We start from the raw sequence: 21870 nt of genomic DNA, 5'->3' as shown, positions 1-21870 counted from the left end.
CAGTCGGTTTTTAATGCTTTATTATTCTTATCTAAAGTCAATTATACTATATCTGTATAGTGTAGGTATATGCTTGTGTATAACGCATCGATCATGGCTTCAATCTGGCAGTCGGTTTTTAATGCTTTATTATATATATATATATATATATATATATATCACATTCCAAAACGTCAAAATACAAAAAGGGCAACATATATGCTGGATTATGTTCAGTCAGGTAAATCAGTCTTGGATAATTGGATTAATGCTTATTCGTAAACGATAATTGATTATATTGTGCCCAACGTGGCAGTGACGTCTTCCAGGCGTCTACTGGACGTCCAGCAAGGACAATTATCTGACACCTGATAAATAGCGTTATACGATTTTTTTTCTACAGTGCAGCTTAATTTGTCGACGCTTAAAAAAGAAATTAAGTGACTGTACGATCACTGTGGTAAGAGCGACGCTTTCGAAATCTCTAATATCGATGAGGTCAGATACAATGATTAGTAATCGCAGTAGTCATTTTAATGCTGTTTCTACAGAAAAACAAATTAAACGCCATTTGTGAACAAAACGTTGCTCGAAGTTTCACCCCTTTTTATGTTAACTTTCGTATATACGTATGTATATATATGGGTGCACAATTTTACATATATATATATATATATATATATATATGTTTGTGTATATTCAATGGATATGCAAGCGTTTCGCTATTATTGCACGATATCGTGTTACTGGCTCGTCGAAATAGGAGAAATATGTTAAATCGGTTATACGGCAAAACCCGAGGTGCACTTATAGTGAAATTCGGGGAAAGTCTTTGGGTGAGTTTGCGGCGAGGTGAAAGCAGACTGCGTTAATTAATATATTAATCAATGCGTTCCACGAGAGTAAAGGCGTGACCGTTGTATATGGAATATGCATTATTTCTACGATGTAGAAGAAATCTGTTGTACCGACATCCAGGCTTCACACCTAAATTTACGTATACAGAGCAGTATATGCTTGTGAGAACGCATTATATAATTTCACGGTTCGCCGGGAGTTTTAGCAATTTTTTTTGTTCTTTCCGTGTAATTTCAATTTACATATTGAGGGAATTAGAAATCGTTAGCTCGAGTATGACTATAGCGGATAATGAGTAGATATTATGTTTTACCGATCAATGCTTTTAATTTCTTTCGATCGGACAAACTTCCAATTATTTTTATTAGTTTGATTCTTGATAAGTAGGAAAAAATTATACTGGTTTCTTGGTTGGTCTGTGTTGCATTAATGTTTACTTAAAGTTCAACGTGTGTTGACGTACTTATATAATGATTTAATTATTTTATTAATACATTATAAGGTAAGTCGTTAATTAAATTACAAGTTTGTAATTATAAAAATTGCCTACAGTGGATTCCGTGAGTTTAACGTATAATCGGATTACTAGGTAGATGATATTAAAAAATCCTTTATTTACTTGATATAAATTTCTAATTATTAATAAAAGACCTAAAGACGTAACCGGCAACTACATACGGTATATAACATGTAAATTGAAATAGTTACGTATACCAACTATTACGTACAGATAGAGAAAGTTCGATTAGAGTACTTGGTGAACCACCTAGATACAGTATTCAAAAAAAGACCCAACTCAAAGTCAAAGAACGTGTCACAGTGAAAAATAGAGAATTACACAAAATTGAAGGAACCGTAAGAAAATAGGTTTGCTAGAAAAAAATTATTCAAGTAAAATTTAATAATGGTACTACGAATGCCCACGAAATTGAATCTCTCACAGTAGAATGTCTCGGTGGCTTATGAGAATTGACCCTGAAAGACCATTCACATTTATCCGAGATCCATTCGCCTTCGGAGACTATAGACAGACAATTCTTAAGGTTGGTAACTTGCCGAAAAAAAAAAAAAGATAGACAATCATCCAATAGTTTGACAAGTCCAAGACTAATAAAGTTCACCTACAAGAGCTACAGTCCCTTATAAAAGTAATAAACTAAAAGTGTCACTTTAGTATACCTATAAAATAATTATTAATAGTTCTCTCGATACTAGGTACACGTGCTTTATATCATTTGTCGCATATGGTACACGCAATCAGGCAGCTTCTTATCTTAAAGTGAATACGTACAGTCCAGCCATAAACGTCAATCCGGGTGAACGTAGGCGGTTTATCCTCAACTCAAAGTATATACGTATACCTTGCCTATAGCTGGTCAGCCGATCTAGGAACGTACACTGCTGCCATGGAAGCAACGAACGCACGTGTATACCCATATATACGTATATATGTATAATTAATAAAAATTATTATGCATCGCGTACAGGAAACACGTGCGCGCATAAATCTTCGAACGTTAAATGTCAATAGTTGGAGCGACAGATTTTATCAGGGCTTAATGATCTATCGGGATATCGAATATTGTGCGTAGACACGTGAGCGAGAACACGAGTAACTAATTAAAACACGACGTTAATAACTCGGTGCGTTATCACTTCCACTTTGACATGGCCCAACCAGGCTACCCGCAGGGAAGTGATCTATGACGATGGTCCAAGTTGATTCATCGTATCCGATACGTGGATCCCAGATACTCGGATACTTATGTAAGCGGAGGTCAAAAGTGGAATTAATGAACAATTATGTTAATTAATTGTTTTTTTATACTGTAATTATTAATATGGTACCTGGTACCAATCTACAAGGTCAAGATGTTTGGTACTCTGTAGTCGTGACCTATGTATCATGTATGGGTGTCGTCCTGACACATCAGTATCTGGCTCCTTTGTCTTCCGGTAGTAAAAAGTAAATCGTCACGTCCCCTCGGGGTGTCTTTACAATTTCCTGATGTCTAATCAATTGGGTAGCTGCCAATCCATACATCAAGGTTGGTATTCCTGGATTGGAGGATATGACATTGAGCGATTACGTGGATATTTATATGAATTTTGCATTTCTTAACGTATGTTATTTTCATTCAGATATGAACCGTTGGGATCATACGATGGTTACTTTCTTGGGATTTAATGGCGAACGGATCTGAGCTCTACAAGGAGTAACGTCATGAATATATTGGAACGGCAGGTCTGTTTTTCTTGCTACTGTAATACAAGAGTAAGAATACCAAGGTTAACTATCTTGATCGCCTTGAAAAATTTGTCTTCCATGCTCAGGTCCTGTTTGGGTCTCTTGGTACAGTGATACTTGATATAAGGAAAACAGCCAGTCCTTAAGATATGATAATTGCTGCTGCCGACTGGCCAATTAAAATGTGACATCCCTCTTTGATCATTGACTATGTCTGAGCACTTAACAAAGTAAGAGGTCCAGGGTGGTTCATTTGTCTGGATTAGATAGCTGGTCAAGACCTGTTATTAAAATTGGAAAGAAAAAAGGATAATTAAGGAATTACAATTTTTCATAATAATAATTCAATATGGTAACTGACCTCGGATGCTAGTGGTTTTTCAAGGTTTTTTGACGTTTTCCAAAATCCTTTTAAACGTGAGAGGAATTTGTTTCCTAGAATTCTCGAACTGGAGACCATCTGGGATACTCTTGATTTTCAGTGCTTTTCAGGAATTTCTGGCACGTCGATCTATATCGATTCATTTTACGATCGCAAAGAAAATCAATATTAGTGTCACGTTTCAGAATAAAATGGGTGTGTTGGGAACGATGCAAACTTCGAGAATCGCCAGTATAGAATTTCTTATATCGATTCAGATAATAGCAGTGACGTTATGGAATCGCCTTTCTAATGCGAATTCGAAGACAATTTGCCAATTGCCAACGACCAGATGGGAGTCAAATAGCAAATTTTCAATCTTACGTGAAATTTTACTAAAACAAAGGGTAACGATAGAAAGTATGAAATTTGGACATTACGAGGTCATAACTTTCGGGGACAAGCCACAAAGTTAATTATCCAGTATAAAAACAAAAAAAAAAACCTAAGAAAATTCTCATGAGAATCAGGTAACGCTTATTGTGCACATTTCGTAAAATTCCCAGAAAGTATAGCCGTCTCGTACAAGCACGTAGTATGTGTTTCGCCAGGTACCACGTGTTGCAATTTGCATTGTCCCGAACCGGAAGTCGAAGATCGCAAATAACTTCCGAGGCCTCCGGCTACGTGTGCATCACGTGTGATTTCCCAGCTTCGAGAGTTTCGCGTATTAATTGGGATTCTGAGAAATTCCAATTTCGCACGACAGTGTTACGCAAGCAAAATATCTCGATTCAAATACGTTAATTAACACGTAATCAAGCATTAATCAAGCTCCGCTACTAAAGCAAAAACATACTATACGGACCATGTAACTATCCTGGATCAAAGCTCGTATCTGTTTTGCTCTTTAGTCTCTATAGTAAATCCACCCACCATGTAGTCAAGCATATCCCACACTGTATGGATAAAGGGGACTTTTATGATTTCCGGTTGATTATGCGCAGAGAACGCAGAGGTGATCGTGGTTGTCAGTTGCAAGATGTAAGGTGCAAAGAACTAGAGACTTATGCAAATCCGTAGGACGTTATAATGGCATAATACAGAGAGCGTGTACAGTACTGACAATATATACTATAGCGAAGAAAATTATAATATATTTATTTCGATCTTGAATACGTGTGTAGATTTCTCAAATATCTCTATTAACGCAAACAGCCAGTTATCACCAGACATAATTACGTGTTTATTCGAACTATTTTATTTTATGCACAAAACTCTACTGGCTATTCAATCGGAGTTCACTATTGTCACAATATGCTAAATAAATTATAGACGTTCTTTATTAACCATACGACCGTTCAGACTCGAATAAGCACCCAACGATCCGTAATACACGCTGCCATTTAGCGACGTCATCCTAATATATTTACTCTTTTACTACGTTCTAGTGGGATTCCCACAGTTACACTAAAGATAGCCCAGATAATTACTTTATTACCTATCGATCGTATACTCGTGATTTTATTCCGACGTTTACACTCGATTTCGTATGAACAACGAAAAATCAAAAGTGACAATAGTTTCCTATTTGAATTCATAACGCTCGACGCGCTTTCAGTGCGCATGCGCGGTACGTTAAAAGACTCCACGTCGACTCACCGAGTCCACGCATGCGCAGAGTCACTCCGTCAGCCGAGCGAAGAGGCACGCGACCGGCTTTACGTACTAGACGAATATCCGTACTGCGATTACCACTGTTTCATTTCCGTGCACGTACGCACTGTTCCACTAGTCAAGTGTACGAGTGATCATGGAAAATAAATACGTATGCAAGCACGCGGCCCGTCCCGGGCGTGCTGCTGTGCATGCGTTAATGAAACATGGCTGCACGACGCCGCGCGGCACAAACCGTCTAACCAGGTCACTGCCGAGACTAAAATTGACTGGAGTCGCTCGCGTCACGCCGTTCTTTCCGATACGTTCGGCGCGCTTTTACGAAACGTAACGCAGCATTTCTTTCTCTTCGGTTCATTTGATTTTTTTAGTCAATTTCTTACACAATGCTTTACTGCCGTAATTACAGTTCGAACGCTGCTGGGATACCGGTGCGCGTCTACTATCTTCGTAATATGCAGTGAATCTTTTCTACGGATGTTTTTTTCAATTTTTTTTTTTTTTTTTTTTTTTTTTTTTTTTTTTTTTTTTTTTTTTTTTTTTTTTTTTTTTTTTTTTTTTTTTTTTTTTTTTTTTTTTTTTTTTTTTTTTTTTTTTTTTTTTTTTTTTTTTCATTCGAACGAGTTTATAGCCAAGGCCTTTGACCTATGCTCCTTCGCACTTTCGAACAGGTACACGTACCTGCTTGTGCAGTTAAACGTGACAGAGCACCGCTTGAGAATCGGTATCGCATTTCCGGTGTTCGAGATATGATTTACTACTATCCGAGGCTATTTTACGGTTATGCTCGATTCGCATGGCGCAACCACAATGTGGACTAGTGGAACGCAGTCGTGTACTGTGTATCTGTGCACAGCTCATGAATTGTCGGGTTTCCTCGGTAAATCAGGATGCGCCAAGTTGTGTCTCTTGGAGATTATCTTACGAGTTCTTATATATGCTAGGATAGAAATTACTCCCGGGGCTTGGATTTAATATCAAGTGAACGCGCATGAGACTCGTCTCGAATAATCGCTCATGCATTTTTATACTCGTAAACGAAAATTCATCTTTCCTATTTTTAAATCCGACGGCATACCTTCACTGTGGACCATCTGGTTCCTGGTGCTGGATAACATTATTTTCTTTAACTATTTAAACTTTTGTCTTATATCAATGTCCACGAGCAGAACCAGTATGCTAAATATGCAGAAGCTGAGTCTTTAATGTGGTATGCATGTAAGAGACAGCTGATTCTTTTGTAGTTTTTAACGATAATATCCATACGAAAATTTAATTATGTATTACACTGTTCTTTTTAGTAAACAATAGTCGTAATATTTCTTAAGATTTTTTCTTTCAGTTTATGAAAAACAATGTTTTTATTCTTTTCTCAGACTCGTCAAAGTTCTCGAAGGTTGAATATAATTTGTTCGTTAATGCGCTTGATGTCATCGTGGACTTAGAAATATATCGAGAACGTTCTCCGATTAGTCATCCTCTTGTCACATTGCTGGTCTCGTATCTTACGTGCGTGCACGATGTCGTGTCACGTGCTAATAATATTTCTCGATAGTGGAATATTGGAAAAACAGTTTTGTGAGCGCGACAAATTGTGTATATAGTATAAGGAACGCATATTCAATGAAAAAAAAGGAAAAAAAAAAAATGAAAATATCGATTAGTCGTCGAAAAAAAAGAAGATTGTAATAATCTAATAATATTTCGTTTCATAAGGATTCGTTGAAACGTATAAAAAGTAGTAATATAAAAAAAAAAAACGAAAAAAGAAGAGAAATTGGATATTTTCCTACGCCCGAGCGAATTCTGAAACGTAATAACGTAATTTTCTATAAAATATAAAATTACTCTCACCTCGTTTGAATTTACAGTGCACGAGGGATGCATTTTATTACTTTAATTTCTCCTAGCTGTGTCTATCTATATTCCCATGCTGTTTGACGGTCTTCGTGCAATTCTCTGTATTAATTCCCATAACACGTTTTGTGACTTCTGCGTGAACAACATCTATAAACCTGAATCCGTTGCGCAAATTGACTAAAGTCTAGATTCTTCTCTAAAATATTACTCCCACCGGAAGTCAGTATATCTCTAGGACAAATTAAACGTGTCTTCGTTAAAATTCAAAAGTCATTCCTCTTCGGCCAACAATATATTTTCCCAGTTGATCCTGAGCTGGTCGCAAAAGCATCTAACGACAGCGACAAATCGACTAGTGAAAATTCACCTTTATAAAAAAAAAAAAATGTGTTATATAAAAAATTTTTATATTTTCCAATAAAATTTCAAAGTCATCAGATTCGTCATATATATATACCTATACTCGTATAGTCCTTGTACATGTACCATAAATATGATACCCTCGACCCTGGATCGATTAACGATTTATGCTCAAAGATCGGTAGTACAGTATGTGCAAAGAGTACTAAACGAAACTCGACTACAGTATAGTCCTGCTATATTCAGGAAACCGCGTTGCTTATTTTGATCGGCACTACGATTTCACAAGACGAAACAGCCGCGCGTGAACCTGTTGCTTCATTATACGCAATTTATAGACGCGAAGAGACATCCACGTTTCGAAATTTCAATACTAGAACCGTAAGATACGTTTGTAGCCGATAACGGTACCAGACTCGATAACCAATAATCCTTCCACAGTCAAATCCATCAATCGATCGTTTATCATCCTACCTTACGCCATAGAATAATCAGTACTTGTTCGGGACTAGTTATAGCTGCCACTCTCTCCCTTTAATTCTTTTTCACACATAGACCCCTTTTCAGCGATACCGATCTATCGCTCGAAAATAGCCATAATTGAATTTCATACAATTTATTACATATTTGAATTTTCAAAATAATAATAATCATGGTTCGTCGATACTTTACACTGATTTTAAATCTCTTCTTATCACTGCAGTTCGTAGTATACATTTTTTCTAATCGAATCACTGTCACCTTTGACGACAGAAGTCCAGCAACGTTTTAACACCTACAGAGGAATTCGGAAAGATTTACCTGCTTTGATTTCGCGCATCAGTGCCCTACCCGTCTAGCCATTGAAAATTATGCATTTATATAATTAAATTTCTTCCACTGAATTTAATGGCCAATGACTGACGACTCGCGAGAAATGAAGTATTACAGGGATCAAATAATTTTTCTTGCCTTCCTGCGGTATCTTATGCATAGTGCGCTCGAAGATTAGTGGTTGGCGGTTAAGTGTCTCGAAGGGAGAAAGAAATAGAGAAATAATACAAAAGATATTCAGTTTCTCCTGCCGGAGGCTTCTTTTGCCTTTCCCCTTTGCATTCCTCTCTTTCCCATCCGTTTCTTTTACTCGGATTACCCACTAACACTGATATCCTCATTGTACTACTACTTCTTTTAGCTCTACAAATTCTATCCCTCCGCCTCTCTGGCCCCTTCGACCTCCGTCACTCTTTCACCTTTCCTCCTGTATAATCTTCCTTTACGTATATAATCTTCTCGAAATTCAGCCAGAAGGGCTCCCACGCCCGTTTTTTACTTCTTCCTCGTGCTACCAATAGCCGATATGTATATGTCTATTTGGACGGCATTCAGTGAGTTCAGACATTGGTCGGGATTACAATGTTATTTAAAGATGAAGTATGGTTGGTGACTAGAAAATTCATGACTCGGTTTTATTGCGATTATTGGTTTCTAACTTAATCAATAAGGTGTCGATGTAGAATCAAGGAGAAAATTTGTTATTTTTTTTTTTCCTTCTTTTATCTCATTTTCTCATTTTCTCTCTCTCTCTCTCTCTCTTTCTCTTTATATATATCTGTATCGTTGTCATTCTTGCTCACTTTTATATATACGTACGTTAAGATTTCTCTCTCGCTCTTATGATTACCAACGTATCGAATTTCGATGTAGCCAACTATTATTAGGCAATACTTTAATTTTACCTAGTAGCAACGGCGCAAAGTATCCAACAGGCACCGCGTGCTCACCAGCTGCGCGCTGAATCATGACGATTCGTTTCATTGGCGTTTCGTTCAAGAGGAACAGAATGTGGCTGGATGAGTTTATAAAGTTAATAATTAAAACATTTTTTTGCACTTGTAATTACCTTACGTTAACTCGGCATGCGATTTCGAAAGAATATTTTATCGATAGACGTACGGCAACAAGTACTAGGAATGTGCGCAAGGATCCTTTTCAATGTGTATGCAATTTCAATGGAGCTGTAGAAAAATTTGAAAAATTCTTTTAAGTCTGTTACATACGTTATATATGTATACCTGTAACCTCCGCGTATATTATTTAAAATATGCATAACACTCGTGGAATCGACCAACTGCGTAACTATGAGACTCGTGAGGTTTTCGTTTGCGATATTAAGTCCCTACTGCGCAATATGTATATGTTCCTTTTAATAATACAAACATTCACCATCGAGTTTTACTTATTCCTCAGTCGTATCCCTGTCGTAATTACTGCAAGTAATTTTTATGAATTAGAAAAAAAAAAAATTAAATTTTTGCAATAAGTATCACGTCAGAAATACAAAGTGCATTCCAAGTGATTCGAGTTTCGTGTGGTGCAATAGATAAAAGATATTCGAATTTACGACTGGCCAAATTTCTCGAATTATTGCAAATTTTGATTATTGCAAAAGATTTATTTTTTCCAAAAAATTCCATTCCCTAAACAATAGTCCCACGAGGTAACGGTTCCCGTAGAATTTATATGCTCGAAATAAAAGTAGGTTAGAATTTCAATAAGCGCAAATGTATCTATCCAATCCATATCGCTTTAAAGTACCCAGAGCCCAACACGCTCGGATTTTTGCTGCATGCCACATTCTATGGGTATATACATATATACAAGCATTGTTCCCTCAGTTTTATCCTATTTCGAATTACTGACTACACGCCGATACTTAGATAGGAATGTTATAGCTTACGCGTTTCTACCTGTATCATTATTCCACTGCTCCGCTTTGCTTGGCTTCTGTTAATCGCACGAGCACGCGATACGCAATGCAGGATAAGAGCGAAATAATTTCCCGACAATGGAGGATAGGCCTATATTACGTAAATACACGTGTTACACGAGGTGTCCACGTAAACGGTAAAAAAGTGAAAATTTTTCAAATTCAAATTCACGATACGTCATATGACAATGTCGAATGTACATTCCAATGAAGCATCGGTCATCTAATGCTCGATTTCACGGTTCTGGAAGTAATTAGCAAAACCATCACGGCCATTTAGCTTTTCTAGCCTCTTCCTGCTGTCCTCGTGTACACGGGTTCTCGTGGTCGTTAACGGCTGTCATTGCGTGTTGGGCTGCTTTCTAAATCCTAAGTCCGAAAACAAAAGTAGGCTCTCTCACTGTAGATGCCATTGTCTGTAACGCGAGACCTGACGTATAGGTATAGCAAAGAAACAGGAAACGCCAGGTTAGAATGGAATCGTAGGGCAGGTGTTGGATACGTTTCTGTATGCTTACGAAACAGGAATAATCTTCATTTACATTGCGATCTTAGGACATAGGCGTGGCTATTCTGTAATCCGATGTGATCACATCTGGACCCGTGTACACACAGTATTAGTCATTACAAAATTCTATTATCGTTCGAAAAATTTCCATTTTCTTATCTGAGTATTTTTGCAATTTTTTATTTTTTACCTTTACTAGGAAATTATTCATTCCAAAGAGAGGTCACTGGTACAATGCGTATATCATAGAGGCAGTTGGGATGCTGCGCTTGAGAGATGGGATGCATCTCTTATCTTGTCTAGAGATCCTTACCACGTAATGCGCGGCTTTCATTTCCAAGTAGTATTTCAACTCGGCGCATATTTATATACACATAGTGTGTGTATATATATATATACATATAATAAAGTATGATAACGACTATTCTTGAACTCATGGAAATCGTTTATCTCGTTCTACATTATTGCGTTATATTCAAGTTTGATAATCTTTACTCAAATTTACGTGGCGATAAATGCATTTTCGCGTTACGTCATACAGAGACTCGGGTGACCTAATCGATATCGATTAAATTTTTTTTTCTTCGTTCACCATAAAAAAGCTCGCGAAACAAGCTTTCACGAGCTTTGTATTTTTATTCTTGCTTTTATTTTACATCGCGAAACGTTTTTAATATTTTTTTCCCCTCTCTTTCTCGTTCCCAGAATATCCTCTGCTTTTCAACCACGCTCGGTCCAATATAATCGTCGCGACTTTACGATCGCGAATCCTCGCGCAATTTGCAGCGTCGTTACTCGCCACGGTTCCCCGCGGCTCTCGCTCCCTGGAAATGCATCCACCAACGTGGCTCTTCGACGCTACTCCAATGTCGATTCTCGCGAAAATTCTGGTTATATATTTTTTTTTTTTCGAATTTTTCTGTGCAACAAAAATTCTCAAGCGACACCCCCGTAAAGTCGTTGTGAATTTTTATCAAAATTTTGATTTATCTCCTAACAAAATTTTTTTTGCCAAATTTAATTTCTACCGGTACAGTCCCGTTCGTTTATAACCGACGATATCAATCTCTTTTATATTATATATTTATTTACTTCCGTTTTTTATTCGCACACTGCTACGTCACGGTCTGCAGTCAGAGTGCAATGTTCCTCACACGGGATGCAGGAAGATATGCACTTGCATCCGGTATTGCTGTGCAATGGCGTAAGGAAAGTGGATATAGCGTGTATATATACATATAGTACGACGTCGAACGATTCATTTTACAGCGTCGCGACGACCACGTTATAAGCCATAGTTGAAAATAATCTCGTAGTTTTCGTCGACGACGTAAAAGATTCTCAAGCTCTTGCAGACACATTCGCAATTACAGCGATTTCGCGGAAAGTACACTTTGGAGTCACTGTTGCGTAAAGGATGATGAATGCCACCGAATCGCGCAATAGATTCTGCGTCAGTAGATCCTGCGGTAACGAGCAGAAAGTAGATCGGGATGTAAAACGTGGGATGCTGCGAGTTTACTAACACCAGGGACGTATATAGATTCCCAACTGTTCGTTAACAAGTGGATTTAGCGTGGCGAATGAAATTTACAGTCGCCCGCGACTTTGTTGAAAACCGATGACGTCAATGAAAAACTCACTACGCCATTGCATTCGGCAAAACGTGGGATGCACAGGGTCAATTATACTTTTATGTTAAACCATTATATTTTTGTTATTGGATTAATTGAGCATTTTTTGCAAAAATTAAAATCGATTTACGATTTTTTTTTTAATATAAAATTTTATTATCTGTGGATCGACGGAACGATCGATTATCGGTACTTTATGCTGATTAGGTTTTTCGAGTGTCTTGTGCAAAATTCTTTTTTTTTGCCAACTTCGAAGAAAATGGCGCTGAATTGTCTCGCGGATACGATCAGCTCGTCGTTTACTATTATTATTATTCCCGTACTTGGTTTCCTTGGGATATCTTATAATAAGCCGCACGAATCTTCATGTGCCAATCTCTGTCGCAAAGTGGCGGCAATCGCATTGTCTCCTGCAATTCTCGGGAAATTACATCTGGCTTCCATTAAACCGTTAGCGCTGGGTCGTACTGATGAAATTTTGCATAATAAGGTCATACCGAGATGACAGGAATGGACCATCAAATGGTGCACTGTAATATTCTCAGCGGGATATTCTAAACGGTAGAAAATGTCGCAAAAGCAAAGTAACTGCGCTGCCGTAATATTTTACGATAATAAGAAAAATATTTGCCAGAGACAAATTTCGCATGGTTTTCGCAATTCTGCTCAAGTCCGCTAAACCGAACAAAATTTTTTATAATTTTCCTTAGTATCGACGAGACATCAAAAATTTATATTACCATACTTGGCAGATATTTTCATGAAAATCAGCGTTCAATTCAGACAAAAACAATTTTTGGTTCACCTATAGGATTATACGCTATTGATTTCCAATAGAATCGCCATACGAGCACGTTTGCGAATCCTTCGTTTCCAAGCGTCATGATTATTATTCGCATATACGCATATCAATGTTCTGCTGCCGAAGAGCAGAAAATCCTTTCAATTAAATATCATCAGTGTCCAATGAAAGCACGTGTTATTTCACGTACGGTGAACATCAATGTGCGAATATTTTGAGCTGGATGAACATATGATAAAAATAGCATTTTATAATATTACCACATTAAACAAAAAAAAAATTGTCCCAGCTCTTATCTTTATCGCCATTAATGCCTCATTGCGTATCTAATATCCAGTAGTCTAATTAAACCTGTTACTATACATAGATATATCTACAATTCGATATAGAGTCCTCACATAAATACGCATATACAAGCAACATAAAATATATGAAAAACGCTAAAAAATTTTTTCGCAAAACGAGGTAAACCATATCGTCATTGGCTCGTGTAACGCAGCATGCAATCAGGATGATTAAGTAATATCTTGGATAAAAAAAAAAAATTTCGTCACGCTCCTGGATACGTGGTAATCCTATTACGTGACACGTACAAACCCCAAAGAGATTCCTCTTACACGATTTCTGCGTGCAAATATGTTGAACCTCGGTTTACGTAGAACACACGCATCCCATCCATTATAAGAAAGTAGAAGGAATCTTCGTGCATTTCTGAAAATCCACCAGCTACGCCCAGCATAACGTAACATTGGACGGTCGACCATACCCGATCCGCGGGGTTCCAATTAAATTGAGTATGGGAGTAAAAACTAGTATATATACATATACACCCCTTATAAAATGGATATACATACTCCCGTATGCAGAGCTATAGATATTTGTTTTCTCAGAGACAGCAAATCGCGTGCTCCACCTTCGGGATTCACGTATGCACGCATCCATGCGTGCAGCTGCATGCGTGACTACACGGCAGCTGAATCCTCCGTTATATATACATGTATACACAGTGAGAACGAAACCAAGTGGTGAGCATTGTCTGCATACTCATAGAACTGGTTTTGTGCGTCTCTACGAAGACGTGAAAGAAGGCACGAGAAGCGTAACGTGTATTCAAATAAAGTCTGAAGGAAGAGACTTGTAAAAGTCCATAGGACTAGTCCCTATAAGAGTATATATATACTATATAGACACCATATGGGTGTCATAGACGATGCTGCGACAAGAAAGCAACGAAGCGTATAAAGCCGTTTAAAAGTTTCTGCCTATAAATACATTAAATCGTCATTCGCCCTTAATTAAATCGTATTTCCTAATAAAATTCTGTCCTTATAACGACGCGACTGTACTTCTTCCTTCGATCCCAATTACACTTGACAAAGTGACGAGCGGTCGGTTTGCGTCGATTGAAACGTTCCTATCTATACTTTGTGTATATATGTATACTCGGAGCATAGCTCGACTTTCTCGTACAGCAATATCATCGGGAAGAGAAGAATATCGTTTGATCGGACAAACCATTAGGGTTTACAGTAATGCCCTTTTCGAGAATACCCATCGATTTCTCATGACGACACACGTGGCATTCTCGATGAGAGAGGCATCTTCACTGCCGTCGTCGCGTTCGGTGAGTTCGTCGCGGCACGCTCTGTGAAAACACCTTGTAAAGGGGATTTCTCATTAGGCGAATAAGCGCGCGTGTAACGCCGAAGCCGGTTTCCCTGGAGCATCTGTACCGTCTAGGGGATCGTGTACGTATAGCCTGTGCTACTGGACGAGGAAGCGTTAATGTTCAACGGAGAAAGAAATCCACGTAGCCAAAGCTATAGAGTGCTTTGATTCTTTGCTCGTGTATATATATATATATATCTATTGAACGGCTACTCGTGAATCGTAGGTATGCGATACTGGTACGTCATTAGAGAACGTCAGTTGCGCGAGTATCCGGTGCGGAACGATATACGGGATCCATAAATCGATCATTTAATTGCACTACCCTGGGGGGGAGCTTTAACTGTGATCCGTCAGTGTGGAAGCGTCATCCGGTTCTTAGAGACGCTAAGACTCGTTTCCGTTACTTTTGAATGCACCTGTAGTCCAGGTTGGATCATACTGGATTTAATGGGTGGGAAGCAACGAGGAAGATTAACGGGCTTTTATTTCACTAATTAGATTTTTTTCGTTGCGGCATGTATGAAATTGAATTTTTTTTTAATCTCAAAATTGAAAAAAAAATTTATCACGTATTTTTAACTACGAGTTCACGGTCGTGCAGTTCAGCAGGGTGCTAAGGGATGCTAGTGGAAAATTATTGGCGGGATGTACGATCGTTATGGTCGAAGCAAAAGATACACAGTAGATACGTTACTGTGTGATCAGATTGACATGGCTGATGTTGGTTATGTTATCGTCTGACTAATATAATGTATAACCACTTAGAATTTCCATATCGTACGTGTCCCCCCAGCTGTTTTATACTCCTCGGAACACTAGGTAAAGGTACTATAATTTTTTCCATCTTTTTGTTTTTCGGAGGGGGGGGGGGGTTAAAAATTTGTTATTCAAGTAAAAGTGTAATATAATTTTGAAGAATTTGCAAAATTTAATGATCCACCTTGTTCTTCATCCTCATACGCAACTTCATTGCAGCTACTTAGATTCAGTCGAAACTTTCTCATTTTTCACATCTCGATTGGTCCATTCGAGGACGTTCCGTATCTATAAACCGATCTACACTGAATTTCTTCATAATACTTTACCCGGATATTGCCAATTTAAGGGAAACGGGCCAGTTTTATCGTACGGAAGATTTACCTTCTGAACGTAGCAGTTTGTAAAACTTTACCGAGCATAACATTGCGTTTCGATAAGACGAGATATATATTCCATACGGTATACCGGGTGGTATAAGAAATCAAGTTGTTTGTCGATCGTTGAAAATACACGTTACTCTTACAAATGGGATTGTTTCATAACCACCCAACGGAGCCCTCGTGTTATAAACTTTCGACATAGACATTTAACGAGTCCATAATGAGCATCGATGTATTTTTCAAAACAGACGAACATAACGATCTCTGTTTTTTTTTTTCAACTTTACAGCCTGTAGCTAAGTATGAAAGGAGGAGCGATGCATATACAGATATACTATGCATTTTCAACAACTTTTCTTTATAACCTACCAGTAGTATTTTCCTATTAGATTTGCTACTTCGAGTTAATGGCGAATACCAACTTGCACATATAAAATCAGACGTGCATTAGTCTAATTACTGATTACCTTACACAGTACTTTTTTCACTTACGCAACTGCATTGTATTCCTCTTTCAACTAAGCAGACCTGCATACTGCGACTGATGCATTATTAGCTCACGACCCAGTTTGGAAAAAGGTAACCAGCTAAAATGCAGTGTAACAGTTCGCAGAAGTTCATAGTCGTAATTTATTTTCAAATCTGCGGAAATACGTTCACGTTAGTCACCACGTAACTCATAGTGCACTTCTTACGGGTATAGCGGCCGAGTTCGATGTCTCATGCATCCTATGGATGCACCACCAAATGCATCTTAAATATGCATACAAAATTGCATATAATCAAGAGCCCTAACTTGTCATATTTTAAGGCTATCCAAAGACAGGTAAATATAGATGCATAATGAATATACTTTTTTTTTTATCAAGTTTTCCCACCATTACAAGCAGGTGCAAGAAGAGGCTACCGTTTAGTGTTTCCAGGTTGGCAACGTACTAACTACACCTGGTGAACCCAGCGTACGTGTTATTATCCGCCAATATATCTCACCTATTTTACAGCAACAAGGTGTACCAACCTTCTGCCGGCAAATTGCTACGAACTGAACTCTTCGAGACGTAAGGTCGTCCACGTGCAGTTACGTGCATCGGTACTTTATTAACAAACCGCAAAATTTGCATTAATTGCAACGTTATTAACTAACCAAAGACGTGGAATTCTCCGCAGCGCGCGACTGGTTTGTATAATTTCTCCGAGGCCGCGAGCCTTAAGACTGAGGTGATTCTATACCGTTACTTGGATTTTTATTCAAACAAGATTATACTGAAAAGTGCGTGAGTGTGGTTCGCAAGCTGTCGCCACGCATAAGCATACAGGTAACCGTGCACATATTGTGCATACGTGATTGAGATTTGACCAATGAATTAACATGAGCATAGATACAAAAAAAAAATACACTCGAAGCAAAAAGTTCATTGAACTTGCGTTAACATTGAAATTCTGAATTTTCACGTAAAACGAAAGATATTAGAATACAATTGCGTAATACGCAGAAATTATTAAAAAAAAAATTTTTTTTACATAACACGTACAACTTCGTCATCACCTAGTATATTAAACAGTATGATTTGCTACGTTCTGAAGAATCACAGAGGATGGTACAGAGGACTGAATAGACGGTCCAATGATTTCCTCGTTATTAATCAAAACCCATTGATTATACCTATAGACGTTTTAACCATTCGCCAACCACCTGCCAATAAGAATTATTGCACGTGAAAATTGAACCAAGACCCATAAGTGCATCGATACGCGATAGTAAACAAACATTTGCATCATCAATTATTTCCCTTGCATATGGGAATTACACGTGTGCCTTAAGGCGAACTTGTCATTGAAGCTAATACGCCACGCGACATGAGCGCTATATATATATATATATATATATATATATAGTAAAAGTCGTGCAGGTGCATAATTGCATCGATCGGAAGGTATCACGTGCTAGCATCGGAATCGCGTATATCGAGTGCACGCAGCTGCAATTTCGTACCACACGGCGCCTGTCCGATGCACGATGCACTTTTCTTACCGCGGTACGTAAATCAAAGGAAGTCTATTCCCCTCTCTCTCTCTCTCTCTCTCTCTCGTTTCCTCTGAAAGCTCCGTCTCATTCATTTACAAAACATAGAGGCTCCTCAAAGACCCGCCTGAACTCATGCGCCTCCACTTGGCTGGCAAAGGTGTGATGTTGGCGCAGCTGTAAATGCTCCTCACGAAGGATGCATTAACGTTTATTGGCCAGTGGGATATTTATGTTTGTACTAGAAGAAGCCATTGGTTGGTTGCGAGTACGCGATATATATATATATATATATATATATATATATACACACCTAAATAGCAAACGGAGGTGGTGTCCGGCTTCAAGGTTAGCCACCTTGTATATTTGCATTGTATTTTAGCAGAACCTCCGTTTGTGGTCATCGGCATGAATCGCAGCTGCAGGCTGCGTAAAAAAAAAAGGTGCGTTGCATAAATACGTTAAATTCTCCCATAGAGCTATGCTCGGTAGGGAGACTGCAGGTTATTACGGGGCGAGGGTGGCGTCGCCGTTTGTTAAGACGTTGAGATCGCGTGGGATAAAAGAGGGAAGAATTTCAAAGAGATGCCTGATTAATGTTTCGCGAGAGGCAATCGGGGGATCTTAAAAAAAATTTTTTTTTTTTTCAACCACGTGCTTCACTTCGATCGGGAGTACAAAGGTTTGGTTTTTCTACGGTAGCGAATTTCTTATCGATCTTCAACGTTCGTTACGGTCGGACTCGATAATTTATTATACGATTACGTATATCGTGTACTTATCGCGATTGTACCTGTGAGAAAATTGTGGTTTGACGGTTTTTTTTTTTTTTTTTTTTTTTTTTTTTTTTTTTTTTTTTTTTTTTTTTTCGTTTTCACGTGTCAATTCTATTTAACGATATACGCTTCGGTCGGCGCTTGGACTACGCTTTATTCTCTTTTCTCATTAATGTCCTGCGTCGGGATCCTACGAGTCCTTATTTGTACGCATTTAACATATATCAATGGGCAGCGAGCCATTTACGCGTTCCACTCGGTGGGAGCCTCGCCCACTTCGAGAGCTTCTCGACTGAAGCGAAGGAGCGCCCATTTCTATTGGCTCCACCTTTACTTGACTCCTTCGCGTCGACAAGTGTCGTCGACATGGCACATGGTCTCGTGCGAGGAGAAGTAACGGTTAGGATGGATGCTTGTGTGAGTATGCCTGGTTAAACTTCCCTATGAGAATTCTGCTTCGTCTGACATTTCGATATTTTACATACCTCGGATGCTAATTGAAATTTTACAAGTTTCGATTAATGACACTCGTAAACCACCGGACGCGAGGTTATCTCGATTTCGAAAGACCCGCCGAAATTTCGCAACATTTATCAAAGGTCAGGGAAGCTGACTGTGGCTTGTTCTGGTCCGCAAGAATGATGGCCGTGAATTGTCGAAAGTCGAGATAAAAACCGGTTCTTTTTTTACACGGTATGGATGCTGCGGACCATTCTTTTATCAGGCTGGACCATAATGGCGGATCTGCGAATCACTTTTTTTTCTCAAAGCTTTTTTTTCTCTTGGTACGCATTCGATACTCTGCGGGATACTTCGGCTCGAGCGAATTTCGACTTTCACCCGAAACCTGAAAAATCGATAAATGCCTCGTTCAATATCGATTTCGAAATCGTCTCTTCGATCCGAGACGATTTTCGTAATGCCGGTTGTAAAACGGGACACGGGTTAAAGTTTATTTATCATAAAGATTACGCAAGTTCGTTCGTACACTCTGCGGGATCGCTAATCGCGTAATTAGCGACAAAGCGAGATTGTCTTAAATTTGAAAAAAATTAAACAATGGATCGTCAATGAAATTTACACTATAAACTTAGATATTTATTCGGCTATTAAAAAAAAATCGGCCTATAAATCATCATTACGTAATACAAGATTCATATATATCATAATATATATCTATAGAGACATAAACCCTGTACCCCATGATCTTTATTTATGACTTTGAGAAAATATATATATATATATATATATAACTCATAACCTACAAAGAACTGACAGTAACAGTCTGTCGACTATAGGAACCCAGGTCCTGTATTTGTCTTCGTCCAGTATTACGAGAAACATGATCTTTATTTATGACTTTGAGAAAATGGCCTATAAATCATCATTACGTAATACAAGATTCATATATATCATAATATATATCTATAGAGACATAAACCCTGTACCCCATGATCTTTATTTATGACTTTGAGAAAATATATATATATATATATATATAACTCATAACCTACAAAGAACTGACAGTAACAGTCTGTCGACTATAGGAACCCAGGTCCTGTATTTGTCTTCGTCCAGTATTACGAGAAAGCAAGAAAATCTAATAAGAAAAGAAAAACACGACTTCCGTTTAAAACGCCAACGTTAAATATCACACGTATAATTCACTACACGAAACGTTTTTCGTACCCACGTCGTAAAGTTTCAAGCTGCAATTTCTTCCTCCTGGGCTCTACCACTGTTAAGAGGCTCGTAAACGAAATGCGGGAAACAGGCGCGATATTCAAATCTTTAACAGTCGATGCTCATTCAAGCAATTGTTGGAGGAAGGCATTTTGCAAAGGGACAATGACGAGCGATATAGTATATATATATATATATGTATACAGACACGTATCTTACTCAATCCTTAAGAACAGGTGTGTTCCACAGAGTGCGAAGAACGTGGCCGTGCGTGGTAGAACAGATTCAGTGCGTGACGTCCCACGCATGATTAGCATTGCGTAGGATATATCGAGTCGGCCAGACTATTTTTCCGTAACATCTGTTCGACGATAAGGTAGAGGGAAGAATGAGAAATAAGATAAATAAAAGTGTCGCTGTCACCCACGTGAGCCATAGAAAATATCTCAAACAGCCATACGTGTCATGAGAAGCGTACAAGCGTGAATAATGATGTTTGTGGAATGTCAAAAAATGAAGGAGACACGTGTCAGGTAAATTTTTTATAATTAATTTTCTTTTCACAAAATAGGAAACGTTAAGTTTAATCGAATCAATGAAAAATGTGGTATGGCTTCCGCTGGGATATCTCGTGAATTTTACTACGAATTTCATTCGTCGGAGTAAACTGCTTGTTTTTACTATATTCTCAAGAATCGATGGAATGCAGGGAAAGCTTGGGATATAGGTATAGTCTGTGACGTGTATTGCAAATGTTCTCCCGACTACCCAGTACATATGTGTGTTTTTTAGAAATGATCCGGACAGACGCGTCATTAGTGGAACGTATGAGATATCCCAATGACATGAATTTAATCATTCGGCGAAACCTGATTAACGTTGATCTTCGACCATTCCGTATTGAGGGAATTAAGATGAAAAAAATTCTTTTCTAAATTCTCATTTTTTTTTTTACAAATTCCAGACTTTGTCGCACTGATAAAATTTAAAATTATAATACAATAAAAAATAAAATCGGGAATGAATAGTTGCTATTTTTATCAACGTTAACCAGGTTGAGCGCCATTTCAAACCGGATTCGTATTAAGCTTTTTCTTTCATACACGACAACCCGTGCAGTCAAGTATCGCTACCATGAGAACCCAGGCCTTTGACACGCGAGAGACTACAGAAGACTTGCGTCACAGTAAAATATTCAAACCAATGGTGCATTTCCAAAAAAATCATAAAATTATACCCAACGAATCAAAATTATTGCATCAACCTTATCCAGAGTGAAAACGAGCCTTGAAGATGATCCAAGCAAAAATAAAATGTTTTACCCCATAAAAAAAACCTCACACACAGATTTTCAAGCTATGTATTTTTTTTCTCAGTATGAGGTAAAATTTGATTTACCCACCAACCCCCATTCAGTCACAATTCACAATGACGATTCAGTGAACGATTTCTCGAATTTATAACCTACTCCTCGTCAGACCACCCGATCGAACTCAAAAATCGTATTTTTTTTTTTTTTTTTTTTTTTTTTTTTTTTTTTTT

General features: G+C 38.1%; 2 protein-coding genes across 7 annotated transcripts in view; one reads left to right on the top strand and one right to left on the bottom strand.

Annotated features, from left to right (window-relative positions):
* LOC107273074 (cadherin-99C) overlaps positions 1–21870 on the top strand; it is a 63343-nt gene that overhangs the window by 12624 nt on the left and 28849 nt on the right. The gene's annotated exons all lie outside the window — the stretch shown is intronic.
* On the bottom strand, positions 153–5401 carry LOC107273077 (uncharacterized protein C15orf61 homolog). 6 transcript variants are annotated; one of them, XR_001539142.2, is made up of 5 exons: positions 5109–5400; positions 3447–3596; positions 3123–3366; positions 2686–2895; positions 153–2599 (listed from the first exon to the last, which is right to left on the bottom strand). XR_001539142.2 is itself a non-coding variant. In XM_015750887.2 (4 exons), the coding sequence occupies exons 2-4, from the start codon at positions 3543–3545 to the stop codon at positions 2768–2770; spliced, it is 471 nt and encodes a 156-aa protein (XP_015606373.1). In that variant the 5' UTR covers positions 3546–3596; positions 5176–5401; the 3' UTR covers positions 2652–2767. The 6 variants fall into 6 exon arrangements, 5 of the variants coding, with proteins under 5 accessions (XP_015606373.1, XP_015606370.1, XP_015606371.1 ...); XM_015750887.2 differs by lacking the exon at positions 153–2599 and having other exon boundaries at positions 2652–2895; positions 5176–5401; XM_015750884.2 differs by lacking the exon at positions 153–2599 and having other exon boundaries at positions 2652–2895.

This window comes from Cephus cinctus, unplaced genomic scaffold (assembly GCF_000341935.2).
Source record: "Cephus cinctus unplaced genomic scaffold, Ccin1 Ccin1_scaffold1362, whole genome shotgun sequence".
Classification (NCBI taxonomy): domain Eukaryota; kingdom Metazoa; phylum Arthropoda; class Insecta; order Hymenoptera; family Cephidae; genus Cephus; species Cephus cinctus.
The sequence above is the reverse complement of the archived record's forward strand: the minus strand, read 5'-3'. Positions and strand labels throughout refer to the sequence as shown.

Bases quoted from the DNA above. Each gene is read 5' to 3' on its own strand.
- LOC107273077 (XM_015750887.2), bottom strand. From the start codon at position 3,545: ATGGTCTCCAGTTCGAGAATTCTAGGAAACAAATTCCTCTCACGTTTA. The intron at 3,367-3,446 runs GTCAGTTACCAT...TTTTAATAACAG, and splicing joins AAAAACCACTAGCATCCGAG to GTCTTGACCAGCTATCTAAT. The intron at 2,896-3,122 runs GTATTCTTACTC...CCTCCAATCCAG, and splicing joins GATCAAGATAGTTAACCTTG to GAATACCAACCTTGATGTAT.